The following is a 12,763-nucleotide window of genomic DNA, read 5'->3' on the forward strand; positions in this document are numbered from 1 at the left end:
AATGATTTCTTCATATAAAATCATCTGTAGGTCCATTAAGTATATATATCACTAGACAAACATCTTATATGCATAAATATTAAACAATAAAAACAAAATAAAAATCCTCTAAAATCTAAATGAAGCACGTAACCTATCATCTAAAAGAAAAAGAAGAAGAAGCAATATCTAAAAAAAAGAAATTATGAGTAAATTATCTTTAGTCCCTGGTTTAACGCAATTATAACTTGGTTTATTATATTTTAAAAGCTATGATTTAGTCCATCAGTGGTGGTTTGTTGGATGAAACATGTATTCAAATAATTAAATGATAGATTTAAGATTAAGAAAAAACTAACATATGATATAATATGAGAATGACCACCAAAGATTAAGGAGTTAAATTATAGATTTATAAACATGAAGGACTGCATTATAATAATATTAAGAATGTAAAAGTCAAAACTTATTTCCGGGAAAAATGCGGAGAGAGAAAAAGGGAAAAAAATAACAGAGAGAAAATCTAGAGAGAGGAAGAAAGATAACTTCAGTCCTTGTGTGTGTAAGAAAAAGATCAATAGAACACAGACACGTAGAGAGAGAAGCAATCAGGTTTAGAGAGAGAGAGAGAGGAGGTTGATTATGGATTTAATTAGTATTTATTTAAACCGACCATTTCAATATTTTCTTTCCAGATCATAGAGAGAGAGAGAGAGAGAGGGGTTTTAATAAATTAAAATAATAATAAGTAAATAAATAAATAGCAGATATTCGTGTGTATTAATTAGATCCTCTTGTATGATTAGATATATATAATCTGATTGTCGTAGTTATGTTCTGTGTGTTTATTATTAAAAATAAAGTCAGAAGAGAGAAATAATAATAATAATAATAATAGGTGAGAATTATTGTGAAATTTGGAGGGAAAAATTAGGGATTGATGGTGTTCGATTGTGGTGGATTGTGTTAGTGAAGAAGGGGATGACAGCCAAGCGAAGAGGATGAAACGTTCAAGAGCTATAAAATGCGACGGACATAATTGGGGAACCAAAGGCATGTATGTTATTTTAATTTTAGGGCTTCTTTTCTTTTTCTCTATTAATTTTTGTTTAATCGATTGTTTCTTATTGATTTTGGATTGTTTGGGGTTACTTAGTCGATTAGTTTTTTTTTCTTTTGCTCTATTGGTGTTTTTGGCGTATGTTTGGAAAGTCTTAGTTTTTGCTGATTCGATTGTGGTTTCGATGGTGCTTTTTCGTAGGCGAGGGCCATTAGACGAAACTCAGAAGAAGTGCATGGTGAGGAGAAAGGGTAATTTACGTTCTGTTTTTCTTTATCTTGTTTGCTCATTTCTTCACTCCTTTTCCCCATAGAGTTTACTTTAATTGGGAGCACCTTCCATTGAATGAAAATATGTATATGTATAGCATAACTAGATGAAATTGAATTCCGCAATTTGGTATCTCATCTGGATCGGTAGAATTTAAGATGCATTGATTCTTTTCTTTCATTGAAGTTATTCTAACGGAGTGTTTGGATAATAATCTAGCTATAAGTGTTATTTATATATTTCCTTGAGCCATGGTGTTTTTGTTTTATTTTATTTCTTTTTATTATCTTGAATGTGGACTCTCATTACCATTGATGGAACATAGTTAATCTATCAAATGCTGTATTCTGAATCAACTTTGAATTCAACCATTATTCTGAAGTCCTACAAGATTCCATATATTGCTGTCTCTCATATACTCGCCAATGAACTTGTTCAAATGATGAGCACCATTGCTAAACTAAGCTTTTGGAGACGTCTTGGGGCTAAGGAGAGAACACCTGTAGTAATATTGCTTGGGGTGCATTTACTTTACAGTGAAAGTTTTACATTTTTCAATTTTGTTCTTTCTTTGCTATTGTCTACATAACAATTTATTTTCTTGTTGATTCCTTTTACAACCTTCTTAGGTTAGGAGTTATGGGTTGCTTGATCTATTTTTTTTATTCTTTTTTTTTCCTGTCACATCAATACGTCTTGTTGGTAAGCTTATCCTTGATAGGAAGCGGGTTTCTAAAAGGAATGATCTTATCAAGCACAATGTCTTTTGTCTGTTTCTGGTGATCAAGCAAGCACAACATTGTATTTTCCAGTTCCATCTTATTATTTCTATAGATATAAAGGTGGTAGTTGCAAAACCTCTCACTACTAGAGCTAACCAATATATGTGTGTGTGTGTGTGTGTGTGATCAAGCAAGTCTTTTGTCTGTTTCTGGTGATCAAGCAAGCACAACATTGTATTTTCCAGTTCCATCTTATTATTTCTATAGATATAAAGGTGGTAGTTGCAAAACCTCTCACTACTAGAGCTAACCAATATGTATGGGTTGCACTCCTAGAGAAGATTGAAGGTGCTTTCAGAATGGGTTGCACTTTTGATAATCAAGGCATACTCAGAATGTGTGTGTATGGCATACATTTTGTTTTCTGTGTGTTGCTCCCTTCCTTGAGCATTGTAAAAGAGCAGTCGGCATTTGATAGGAGCTTGCTTATCATTGTTAAATGATTGAAGGTACTCTCAGAATTGGTTGCACTTTTGATAATCAAGGCATACATTTTGTTTTCTGTGGTACTCCCTTCTTTGGGCATTGTAGAAGAGCAGTCGGCATATGATAGGAGCTTGCTTATCATTGTTACCTTCACGAGGGTGTAAAAATAAGCTGTCATGGAATATTCTCTGTCATAGGAATACTGTCTTAGTTTTAATTAGGTACAAGTTGGTTTTCAACAGAGAAAACTTGTGATGTTGTATAGTTCTCCCTTGGTTTCAACCTAAAGACACAGTGATAGTTGATGCTCCTTGGCTATTTTAAACTCAGATAATTGAATTCTACCTTCTTTTTGTCTTTTTGAATAAATGTTTCCAATATGCTTGAAGTGCATAATCTTGAACTCTCTTAGGGGCCAATGGGAGAAGTCTTCTAGTTTGATTAAGGAGACAGTGAGCATTCCAGTTGAAGAAATATTCACTCTTGGACTGGTTGAAGCTTCCCACAATTACCTTTTTGCTTGCCATTCTTTTGTCTTCTGTTGTCTTAATACAAAACAGGGATTGGATGTATATGATTTTTGAGGAAATATGAATGTGTGGAAAAACTTTTGTTCTTTTGTTTCTCATGGAAGATAGGTGTTCAAAATGTTTCCTGGGGAGGATAAAGCAATTAGACCATCTGTTAACAAAAGGATTTTTGAAATGCATATTGGATGAGTTGTTGTCTTATGAAGAAGTGTTTCATTATGGAAGGACGCATCCTAATAGCACAATGGCTTACCACTCAACAAATATAAATAATTCCATGCTTTAAGCAGCACTGTCACAATTCAGTTGCTTTTGTTGTATCAGCAAGGCTTGATTGCTGATAAAGATGATTATGACAGCACGATCAGCCACAGGCAGCATGCAAGTAAATTAGTTCCCGCCCTTACATATGATAAGAAAACCACAGAAAAAGTGCTTATTAGCTTAAATGCAAACCTTATATAGTCTGGTTTTGTTTTTAAATGTATGCGCATGGAAATTTACTATTTGAGGGATAGTTAAAGTGCCCTTTTTTGGTTTCTTCATTAAAAAGGTGTGAATCCCCACCCTTGCTTTGTTTTTCTTATCTGATTACTCATATTCTGCTTTATTTTTACTAGGAATCATCAGAGGTTGAAAAAGGATTAGGCAAACCTTCCATGAGACGGAAAGTTCGTACCAGCGCTGAGTCTGGGACCTGTAATGTGTGCTCTGCTCCCTGTTCATCTTGTATGCATCTTAAGCTAGCCTGTATGGGATCAAAGGGTGATGAGTTTTCTGATGAAACCTGTCGTGTAACTGCATCAAGTCATTATTCTAATCATGATGGTGATGGTTTAGTCTCGTTTAAAAGTAGAGCACGTGACAGCTTACAGCATACCACCAGTGAAGCAAGCAACCTGCTCAGTGTCAGTTCAAGTCATGATTCTCTGTCTGAAAATGCAGAAAGTAAAGTAAACAGAAAGTCATCTGATGCTGATGCGTCAGCTGAGTCTCAGATGAGTCCGAAGATGTCCTCTGGTAGAGCTGTTGCAGAGGATCAGTTTTCTCCAAAAGCAGAGAGTTTTCCAGATCAGAAAACTTTCTCAAAGAACAATGTGGATTCTAAATCTGAAGAGGGCCATGATGATAACATGTCATGTGTTAGTAGAGCTAATGATGCAAGCAAAGTGGTTAGTTATTATAACAAGAATTTAGACATGAAAAATTGTTTGCACAGTTCAGCTTTAGAAGTGGAAGGATCTGGAAAGGCACCATTTTCTCATAAATCAGGTTCATTTGAGACTCCTTCAAATGATGTTGATGCTTGCACTAGCTCACCAAAGGTCCAGACTAAGTGCCTTTCCTCTAATTCAAATGGTAAACATTTAGATGAAGATCCAGCTTTACATGACCATGGAAAACGGTTTGAATGTCCAACAGAACAAGTCAATCTGTCATTGTCAAAAGAAGCATCAGCTAGTATTGATTGTGTTGGCAACTTGGCTGCACACAACATTGCTGATAACAATGCAAATGGTAAAAGTACCCTCAATGCAGATAGTTCCAAGGTTTCATGTAAAATCAATTCAAAATTAGAATTAGAGGCAGACGAAGATAGTGGGGACCAAGCAGATGAGGGTTTTAAATGTTCTGACCAAGTTGAACGAAAAGAGAAGTTGAATGAGTCAGATGAGTTAGCAGATATGCAGGAGCCTATGTTGCAATCTGCATCTGGGGATGAGAGTGACGAGTCTGAAATTCTGGAACATGATGTGAGTAATTTTTATATATTTGTTTAGGAAGAAGGATTGTACATGCATCTGCTTAATGAGTGCTTGATGAATGTTTACAGAACTTGTTTTTGCATTCTCTTTTCAATTTACACATCTTGCATTCTGGTGGTCTGAAAGTATTTTCTCCCATCCAGTTTATGTCTCTGGATCTCATATATGTGTGTGTTGCCTTCTTTCTGTTTTTTCTATTCTCTGTGGTATGCTCCTTAATTTCTGCCCTTGCAGTTTCTCCTTTGTCCTCTTCTGAACTATTTGCTTCCATGAAACAGGTAAAAGTGTGTGATATTTGCGGGGATGCAGGCCGGGAGGATTTTCTTGCTATATGTAGTAGGTGCACAGATGGTGCAGAACACATGTAAGAATATACAACTTTTGTCTATATATTCAGCTGGCAACCCAAACTGGTTATTTTTGCTTTTATCCTATCAATTGTTACATCACATTTTAACATGGCTATTGCTACTAATCAGCTATTGTATGCGAGAGATGCTTCAGAAACTTCCTGAAGGTGACTGGTTGTGTGAAGAATGCAAGTTGGCTGAGGAAGCTGAAAATCAAAAGCAAGGTAAAGCTGAAGTAGCAGTTCAAATTGTCATTTATTTTGGTGATAAAAAACCACTTCCTGGACACAAGCATTTTCATACTAGTATCCTTTCAAAATTAATTTGAATGTTCAGATGCTGAGGAAAAAAGGATGAATGTAGCAAGTACTCAGAGCTCTGGCAAGAGACATGCAGAACATATGGAGCTGGCTTCAGCACCCAAAAGGCAGGCAACTGAATCAAGTTTGGCATCACCCAAGTCATGCAGTCCTAGCAGAATAGCTGCAGTGTCTCGGGATACTTCATTCAAGAGCTTAGATAAGGGAAAAGTAAAGATTGCTCATCAAACATCTTTTGGCAATCGCTCCAATATTGATATTCCGGAAATTGCGCGCCCTTCTGTGAATGGTCCACATGTTCAAACCCCTAAGGGTAAGAATCAGAACCTTGTTGGCTCATGTTCCTTGCTGTTCATATTCACGTTGTACTATGTATAGAGGTTTTGAATGTTTGGCAATTTGGTTTTGCACCACTTCACAACTTTCAATGCAGTCCACAATTTATGTTTCATTAAAACAACATTAGATTTAGGATCCCATTTATGTGGATCTATGTTTCAATTTCAGATCCATTGGACAGCAATAGGTTAAATAATCAATATCTTCAATTCAGATTTTTGTTTGCGTTGTTGATGAACAAAAATGTTTACATAATTGGAATGCCTATCAAAAAATGGTTGACACGTAATAAATAGGGATGGAGAATTAGGATGTGATGTTTGGTCTGATAATAACTAAATACATGAAGAATTCATTAAGTGGTGTAAAAAAAACTAATATGTTCGCACCCTGCGTAATATAAGGTGGTTTTTGTTTCGGGGTAAAAATTTGGAGGTCAAGTGTTAAGTGGTGAAGTATTAATGGTGTAAAAAAGTTGTTGAAGGGTCAAGTGTCAATGATGTTTGATAGGTGAAAAAATATGTACAATGGTGGGACCTAATAAATTTTAAATTAAACATTTTAAAAATTATTTGTAAATAATGTCTGTTGGCGTGGCCTAATAATGATGTGCAAGTGTAAGTGGCAAATTGGGTGAGACCCCCCCCCCCCCCCCCCCCAACTAGGTTAACCTATGACCCCCCATTATAGGGGTTAATTCAAATGTTAGCCCCTTAAGTGTTTCCTCCAAATATGTTTTCAAATGAGATTAACCTAAAATTGATATGGACAGTTGAACAGACTCTATAGCTTTGCTCTTTCTAACATTTCTTAGAAACTTGGTTTATAATGTCAAGCATTAAGTCTTTTTTTTACAGGGGCCTTATTGAAGTCCAAGTCGTTCAACACCTTAAATTCCAAAATGAAAGTGAAACTTGTCGATGAAGTTCCTCAAAAGCATAAGGGCGCTAGAGAGAGTTCTCTTGATATGAAGGAGGGGGCTGCTAGAATGATGAGGAAAAGTATGTCATTTAAATCTGCGAGCTCAGGCCGATCCAGCACTAATGAGTTGAAAGTTAAAACGCTTTCATCCAAATTCTCTCACATTCAAGATTCAAGAGGATTGAAACAAGTGAAAGACCGGGATGCTGTTGATAGAAAAAAATTGTTGAGATTGGGTCGCCCTCCAGGTAGTTCAATGACAAGTAGTGCTGTTGTTTCAACACCTAAGGTCGATCAAGGGTTCACTCCTCGTGGTGAAAGTGTCATAGCATCATCCACAGGCAACAACAGAGAGTTGAAGTCCGCACAATCTAATGGAAAATTGGGTACCCTATCAAGATCAACTAGCAATGTAGGTTGTAAAGGTGCAGATACTCCAGTTACTTCAGGTATTTCTTGATTGATAGACTTGACAAAATATAATGTCGTCAGTTTTGCCTGATTGTATTTTGTGATGCACTTAATTTATTTTTTATTTTTTGGTAAGATAAACTAAGCTGCTATTTTATTTTTGCCAATTCAGTTCAAGCCTCATCTAAAAATGGAATAAGCAGTAATTCTGCGGAACAAAAATTGAACCAAATTAGCCCCAAGGATGAACCCTCATCCAGTTCTTGGAATGCTGCCAGTAATGCTACTGAAAATTTGCAAGATGGCCTACCTCAATCACGGGAATCATCAAATCAAGGTGAAAAGGCTAGGGAAAATTCTCTCAGTCGCTTGAGACCTACTGGTATCACTGGGTTGAAAAATGTCACTTGTCAAAAGTGCAAGGAAATTTGTCATGCTACAGAAAATTGCACTGTTGTTAGTCCTTTGGCTTCTGGTACTGACGTATCTGCTTCTAGAATTCCTAGAGAGGAGATGAGCAAAGGTAGAAAATTGAAAGCTGCAATTGAGGCTGTTGCTATGCTTAAGAAGCCTGGAATATACAGAAAGAAGAAAGAAATTGATCAATCCGATGGGTTGTCCTCATCAAATGTGGATGAAAGTGGCGAGATGGCTTCTCAAGATCAGCTCTCAGTTTTAAATAAGATGAGTGAAGGAACAGATGAAGGGCAAGCAAATATCGGTGCTTCTTCCTCTGAGTTTTGCAAATCGACAATTACTAATAATGTGAAGCAGCTTAATGAGCACTCCAATGATGCTGTTTGTCCTTTCAAGGTGGGGTCAGATTCTATCGCCCCTTATTTGGGAAAGCCTGTTCATGATTCAGCAGAAAACTCTGTCCTTACAAAGATGGGGTCAGACTCGACTTCCCCTTACTTGGGAAAGCCTGTTCATGCTTCTTCCTCTGAGTTCTGCAAATCAACAAATATTACTAATGTGAAGCAGCTGAATGAGCACTCCAAAGATGCTGTTTGTCCTTTCAAGGTGGGGTCAGATTCTATCACCCCTTATTTGGGAAAGCCTGTTCATGCTTCAGCAGAAAAGTCTGTCCTTACAAAGATGGAGTCAGATTCTACTGTCCCTTACTCGGGAAAGCTTGTTCATGCTTCTTCCTCTGAGTTCTGCAAATCAAAAAATATTAATAATGTGAAGCAGCATAATGAGCACTCCAATGAAGCTGTTTGTCCTTTCAAGGTGGGGTCAGATTCCATTGCCCCTTATTTGGGAAAGTCTGTTCATGCTTCAGCAGAGAAGTCTGTCCTTACAAAGATGTCAGCTATCCCAGAGCATGAATATATCTGGCAGTAAGTTTGTCTTTCTTAAAGTGTGTGCATTGACATTGCCTTTTCCTCCACATTCCTTCCTGCATGTCTTAAAAAATGCAATGTAGGTAAGCTTCTGTTATGTAAATACAGGGGGGTGTTTGAAGTGCATAGAGCTGAAAAGGTTATTGACTTATATGATGGAATTCAAGGACATCTATCTACTTGTGCATCTCCTAAAGTCCTTGATGTGGTTAGCAAATTCCCCCAGAAAATTAAGTTGGATGAAGTACCTCGCATAAGCACATGGCCGAGACAATTCCTTGTCACTGGTGCCAAAGAGGAAAATATTGCTCTTTACTTCTTTGCAAAGAATTTTGAAAGGTGAATATGCCTTTTCAGATTGAGTGTTTTTTACTTCATCTATTCATCTAATTGTTTTTTGTACTGCTCATGATACAGTTATGAGAACTACAAGAGATTGTTAGACAACATGATTAAAAAGGATTTGGCCCTCAAAGGATCATTTGAAGGTGTTGAATTCTTCATATTCCCATCCACACAGCTTCCAGAGAACTCACAGCGTAAGATTATTTGAAAATCATTTTATAAACACTGATTCCATGGCACCATAATCATTTCCTCATAGCATTTGTGTTTTAAACCATGAGATGTTTGTAAGACCTATACCATCAAATATTGCCCCATGGATGTTGATGGAGCACCCTATCCCAACCTTCCTGTGATTTTCATTGGTTGCAGACTCCTATTTGACACTTATTCTGGACTAAGTAAATGTTATTGTATAAAGTTTTTGGGACTTGCTTATGTTATTGTTTACTTGGTTTTCTAGAAAGATAGCACCTCATTACCTGTTGGAAGATGCATAAAAGTTCTGATTGTTTTAAGTTTTATGAAGTCTAAGACTTGTCATCTGAGGTAAAGATAGGTAAACAACAGTTTTATGAATGCACCAGCAGTTATATGGGCAAAAATGAAAGAACTGTATGCACATAAGAAATGATCAGCTAGCAGTTAAAATACACTAGGTTGCTGCTAGCTGGTCATTTGTGAAGCATGACAGTTCTTTTAAAATGTCAGTTATAGGTATTATTCTCCTTTTAAGAAGAGAAACAAATGGGATAGCCTAGTGAATTTGAAAGCACTGTCATGCTAACTAATAATGCATAAGTCAGCTGGCTAGCCTTTAGCTGCTTTTCTGGTAGGAATTTGTGAGGAGCTTGCATGTATGCTCAGAAGTCATGGAATTAAAATAATATAGTTTGTGATTATTATTTGCAGGCTGGAACATGTTATATTTCTTGTGGGGAGTGTTCAGGGGAAGGAGATCTGATTGTTCAGATTCATTCAAGAAGTTAGTTATGCCCAGTTTGAATGGGGTGCCCAGGGACAAAGACATTCCCGCTTCTGTCATGACTTCATCTGAGAATCTCTGTGTGCCTGAATGTATAGTTAAAAATACATCTGCATGTGACAGTCCATGTTCTTCTGATGTGCATCTTGCAGCAAATGCTCCTGAGAAACCAAGTGTTTCCTTAAATGGGAACTCTGATGACAAAGTATTTAATTCACAAACCAACCTAGAGAAGCAAGATGGTAAAGTTGACTCCAGATCGTTGACAAAGATTCGAGGAAGCAGTACCCCATGGTGCCCAGAAGCTAGATGCAGCAGTCCTTCCCTGGTAATTTTTTTTCCTCACACATGACAATTGACAAAACACTTGATTTGGTTGATATTACACCATGGCTTTATCTATGTTGGAGTCTTTGTGGAATGGCTACGGTGTCTGGTGCACTATAATGCCAACAATAAACATATGATGCAACACATAAACAGATTAGTTTTGGATTTTCTTCTATTTAATGTGACACTAGCCACCACTGATCAGCAATTTAGTAATCTTGTAAATTTCTCAAGTTTGTCATGCTTTGTTGTTTTGCCATATATTCAAAAATTTAAGTGGCAGCAACATTCTGGTTTTCTTTTATCTCCACAATCCAGTCAGACCATTAAGTACACATGCTACTTCAGAAAGGTGGCACAGATGACTTGCTTGAATGTGGTTTCGACATTTGCGATTCATTGTAATTCTATAAAGCATTTGGCTTTAGATTTTTTTTTCTTTCTATTCCTAAACTATTCCTTTTCCTGTATATATTAGCATTAGATTTTTGAATGACATATTTTCTTCATTGTAATTTGAATAATTGCACCTGTATTTTCTTGACGGTATGCATATGAATGATTTTGTTATTTAATGTGGTTATATTGCCTAAGGACCAGGATATTTTGTGCTCCTAAAGACAGCTTCCCACAACCTCTCATACAATATTAACATGCTATTTGCTCTCCCCAGAATACTTCATTGAAATCTCAACATTGTCTTCAGTCTGTGTTTGTTTTGAATTTTACATTCCTAAAAGTTGTTATCCAAATTCTCCACTTTAAAAGTTGTTTAGTTCTGATATTCAAACTGTCGTTCTTTGTTTTGAAGACAATCCAAGCAAGGCTGATGTTTCTATTTTCAAAAACTATTTACTGAGTTAGTGAACACGTTCTCTCAATTTTCTGTATAGGAATGATTTTGGAATAAAGATGTATTCTGGATTTAAAAGTCGACAAATTGTTTTCTAAAAATGAAATCAAACTAAGTCTCTCTGGAAATATGTTCCTAAATATGTACTTTTATTTTTTGTTCTTGTTCTCTCTTTTCCTGGGTGCTGCTTATATGTATGGGTTTCGGTGACTTTTCCTTAGTGCTGCTCATATATGTGGGTTTCGGTGAAGCTTGTTTCAAACTTCTTTTTCGCTTTCCTTTACAATTGAATGAACACTGACCCTTCTTTTTACAGGAAGAAGTTGGTCCTCCTAGGTGCAGTCTGGATGTGGACCCGAAACCCTGTACTGAGGTAACTTGGACTAATTCTGTCTCTGATGTGAAGGAGATACAAATTCATGAAGGTGCTTCATGTCTTGGAGAAGATATGCCATCCTTCAAGATTTTTGGTGTTGGTAGTCAAAATTCAGGCTGCAGGAGGATTTTTGGTGAGGATAAAATAGTTAGAACATTCAGTGACAAAGATAATATTATAGTTGAAAGGGACTTGAATGAAGATAACGTGAATATAGATGTGGAGACTTTCTCAGGGAAAGGTCCAAGGAAACGACCATTTTTGTATTTGTCAGATACTGCACCTCTGATTTCGAGTAGCATGACTCAAAAGGCTCCGTGGAACAAGGCAGATAATAATAATACGTTGGTGGATGGAGAGAGCATCAGTAAGAAGCTGAAGACGGGTTTTAGTGGGCTATATGGGGGTAGTGGTTCAAGAGATGAAAATTCTTTGAGCGGTAGTTTTACTTCACAGACATTTGATTTGGGTTCCAGCTCCTCCGTTGAGGAGAGGAGCTATGACAAAGCATCTGCTGAAAAGGTTATCTTGGAGGGCCTGGGAACTAGTGAAAGGTACTTCTTTCCCGTGGATTCAGATCCTGTCAAGGATAGTCGGTTGCCTGCTATCTCCATGCCCTGGAACTCATCAAATGATGAGGATCGAGTTCTTGATGGGATTCCAAATCTTGAGCTTGCCTTGGGAGCTGAGACGAAATCCCCAAACAAGGGAATCCTGCCTTTCTTTGGAATGGCTGAAAAAAATCATATCCAGAACAAGCCTCCAGACAAGGTAATGAACAAGGAAGAAGATGATGGTGTCTCTGCTTCCCTTTCCCTCTCTCTCTCATTCCCATTCCCGGACAAGGAACAAACTGTAAAACCTGTTTCAAAAACTGAGCAACTTGTGCCTGAAAGGTGTCATGTGAATACTTCACTGCTCCTCTTTAGGGGCCTTCCAGATATATAGGGCTATGGCGACTCTCACTGTGTACACATTGTGCCCCACATGGACGTGGTAAATGTGCCTCACACATAATGATGGTCTTCCATGGGCTTCATAGGAAAATCAATTTCCATCTGTTCATAAACCCACACAGGATTTACTAATAATTTTTCCCCTTTTAACATTTCTGAGCTCTTTGTTTATGAGTGCCATCGTCACGGCTGTTTGTATATAAAGAGATTTTAAGCCGGCACAGTTTTAAAATACCATTAGATATTTGCAACCTCGTGATCTTCTGCGTCCACCTCGCTCCCCCCCCCCCCCCCCCCCCCTCTTGTTTTCTGATTTTGCTTCTCGGTATTGGTGCAGTTGTCATTTTGAATTGTTTGTTGACAGGAAAATGGTAGTAACAGATGATGCTTGTGACAGATCCTCCCTCGTTATTCCTTG

At 37.2% G+C, this 12,763-nt stretch overlaps 1 protein-coding gene across 2 annotated transcripts; it reads left to right on the top strand.

Annotated features, from left to right (window-relative positions):
* Positions 1–522: 522 nt before the first annotated feature.
* LOC133668817 (protein PARALOG OF AIPP2-like) lies at positions 523–12,596 on the top strand. Of its 2 annotated transcripts, none has more exons than XM_062088830.1 (12): positions 523–1,036; positions 1,241–1,277; positions 3,668–4,801; positions 5,092–5,177; positions 5,293–5,387; positions 5,500–5,796; positions 6,680–7,192; positions 7,327–8,497; positions 8,609–8,839; positions 8,918–9,039; positions 9,758–10,158; positions 11,330–12,596. In XM_062088830.1, the coding sequence occupies exons 1-12, from the start codon at positions 981–983 to the stop codon at positions 12,335–12,337; spliced, it is 5,151 nt and encodes a 1,716-aa protein (XP_061944814.1). In that variant the 5' UTR covers positions 523–980; the 3' UTR covers positions 12,338–12,596. The 2 variants fall into 2 exon arrangements, with proteins under 2 accessions (XP_061944814.1, XP_061944815.1); XM_062088831.1 differs by having other exon boundaries at positions 524–1,032.
* Positions 12,597–12,763: the final 167 nt, after the last annotated feature.

The sequence above is a fragment of the Populus nigra genome, chromosome 11 (genome assembly GCF_951802175.1).
Source record: "Populus nigra chromosome 11, ddPopNigr1.1, whole genome shotgun sequence".
NCBI classification, from domain to species: Eukaryota; Viridiplantae; Streptophyta; class Magnoliopsida; order Malpighiales; family Salicaceae; genus Populus; species Populus nigra.

Excerpts from the sequence above, each read along its gene's own strand:
- LOC133668817 (XM_062088830.1), top strand. The coding sequence starts at position 981 with ATGAAACGTTCAAGAGCTATAAAATGCGACGGACATAATTGGGGAACC. Across the intron at positions 4,802-5,091 it reads CTGAAATTCTGGAACATGAT|GTAAAAGTGTGTGATATTTG; the intron begins GTGAGTAATTTT and ends TCCATGAAACAG. Across the intron at positions 5,178-5,292 it reads ACAGATGGTGCAGAACACAT|CTATTGTATGCGAGAGATGC; the intron begins GTAAGAATATAC and ends GCTACTAATCAG.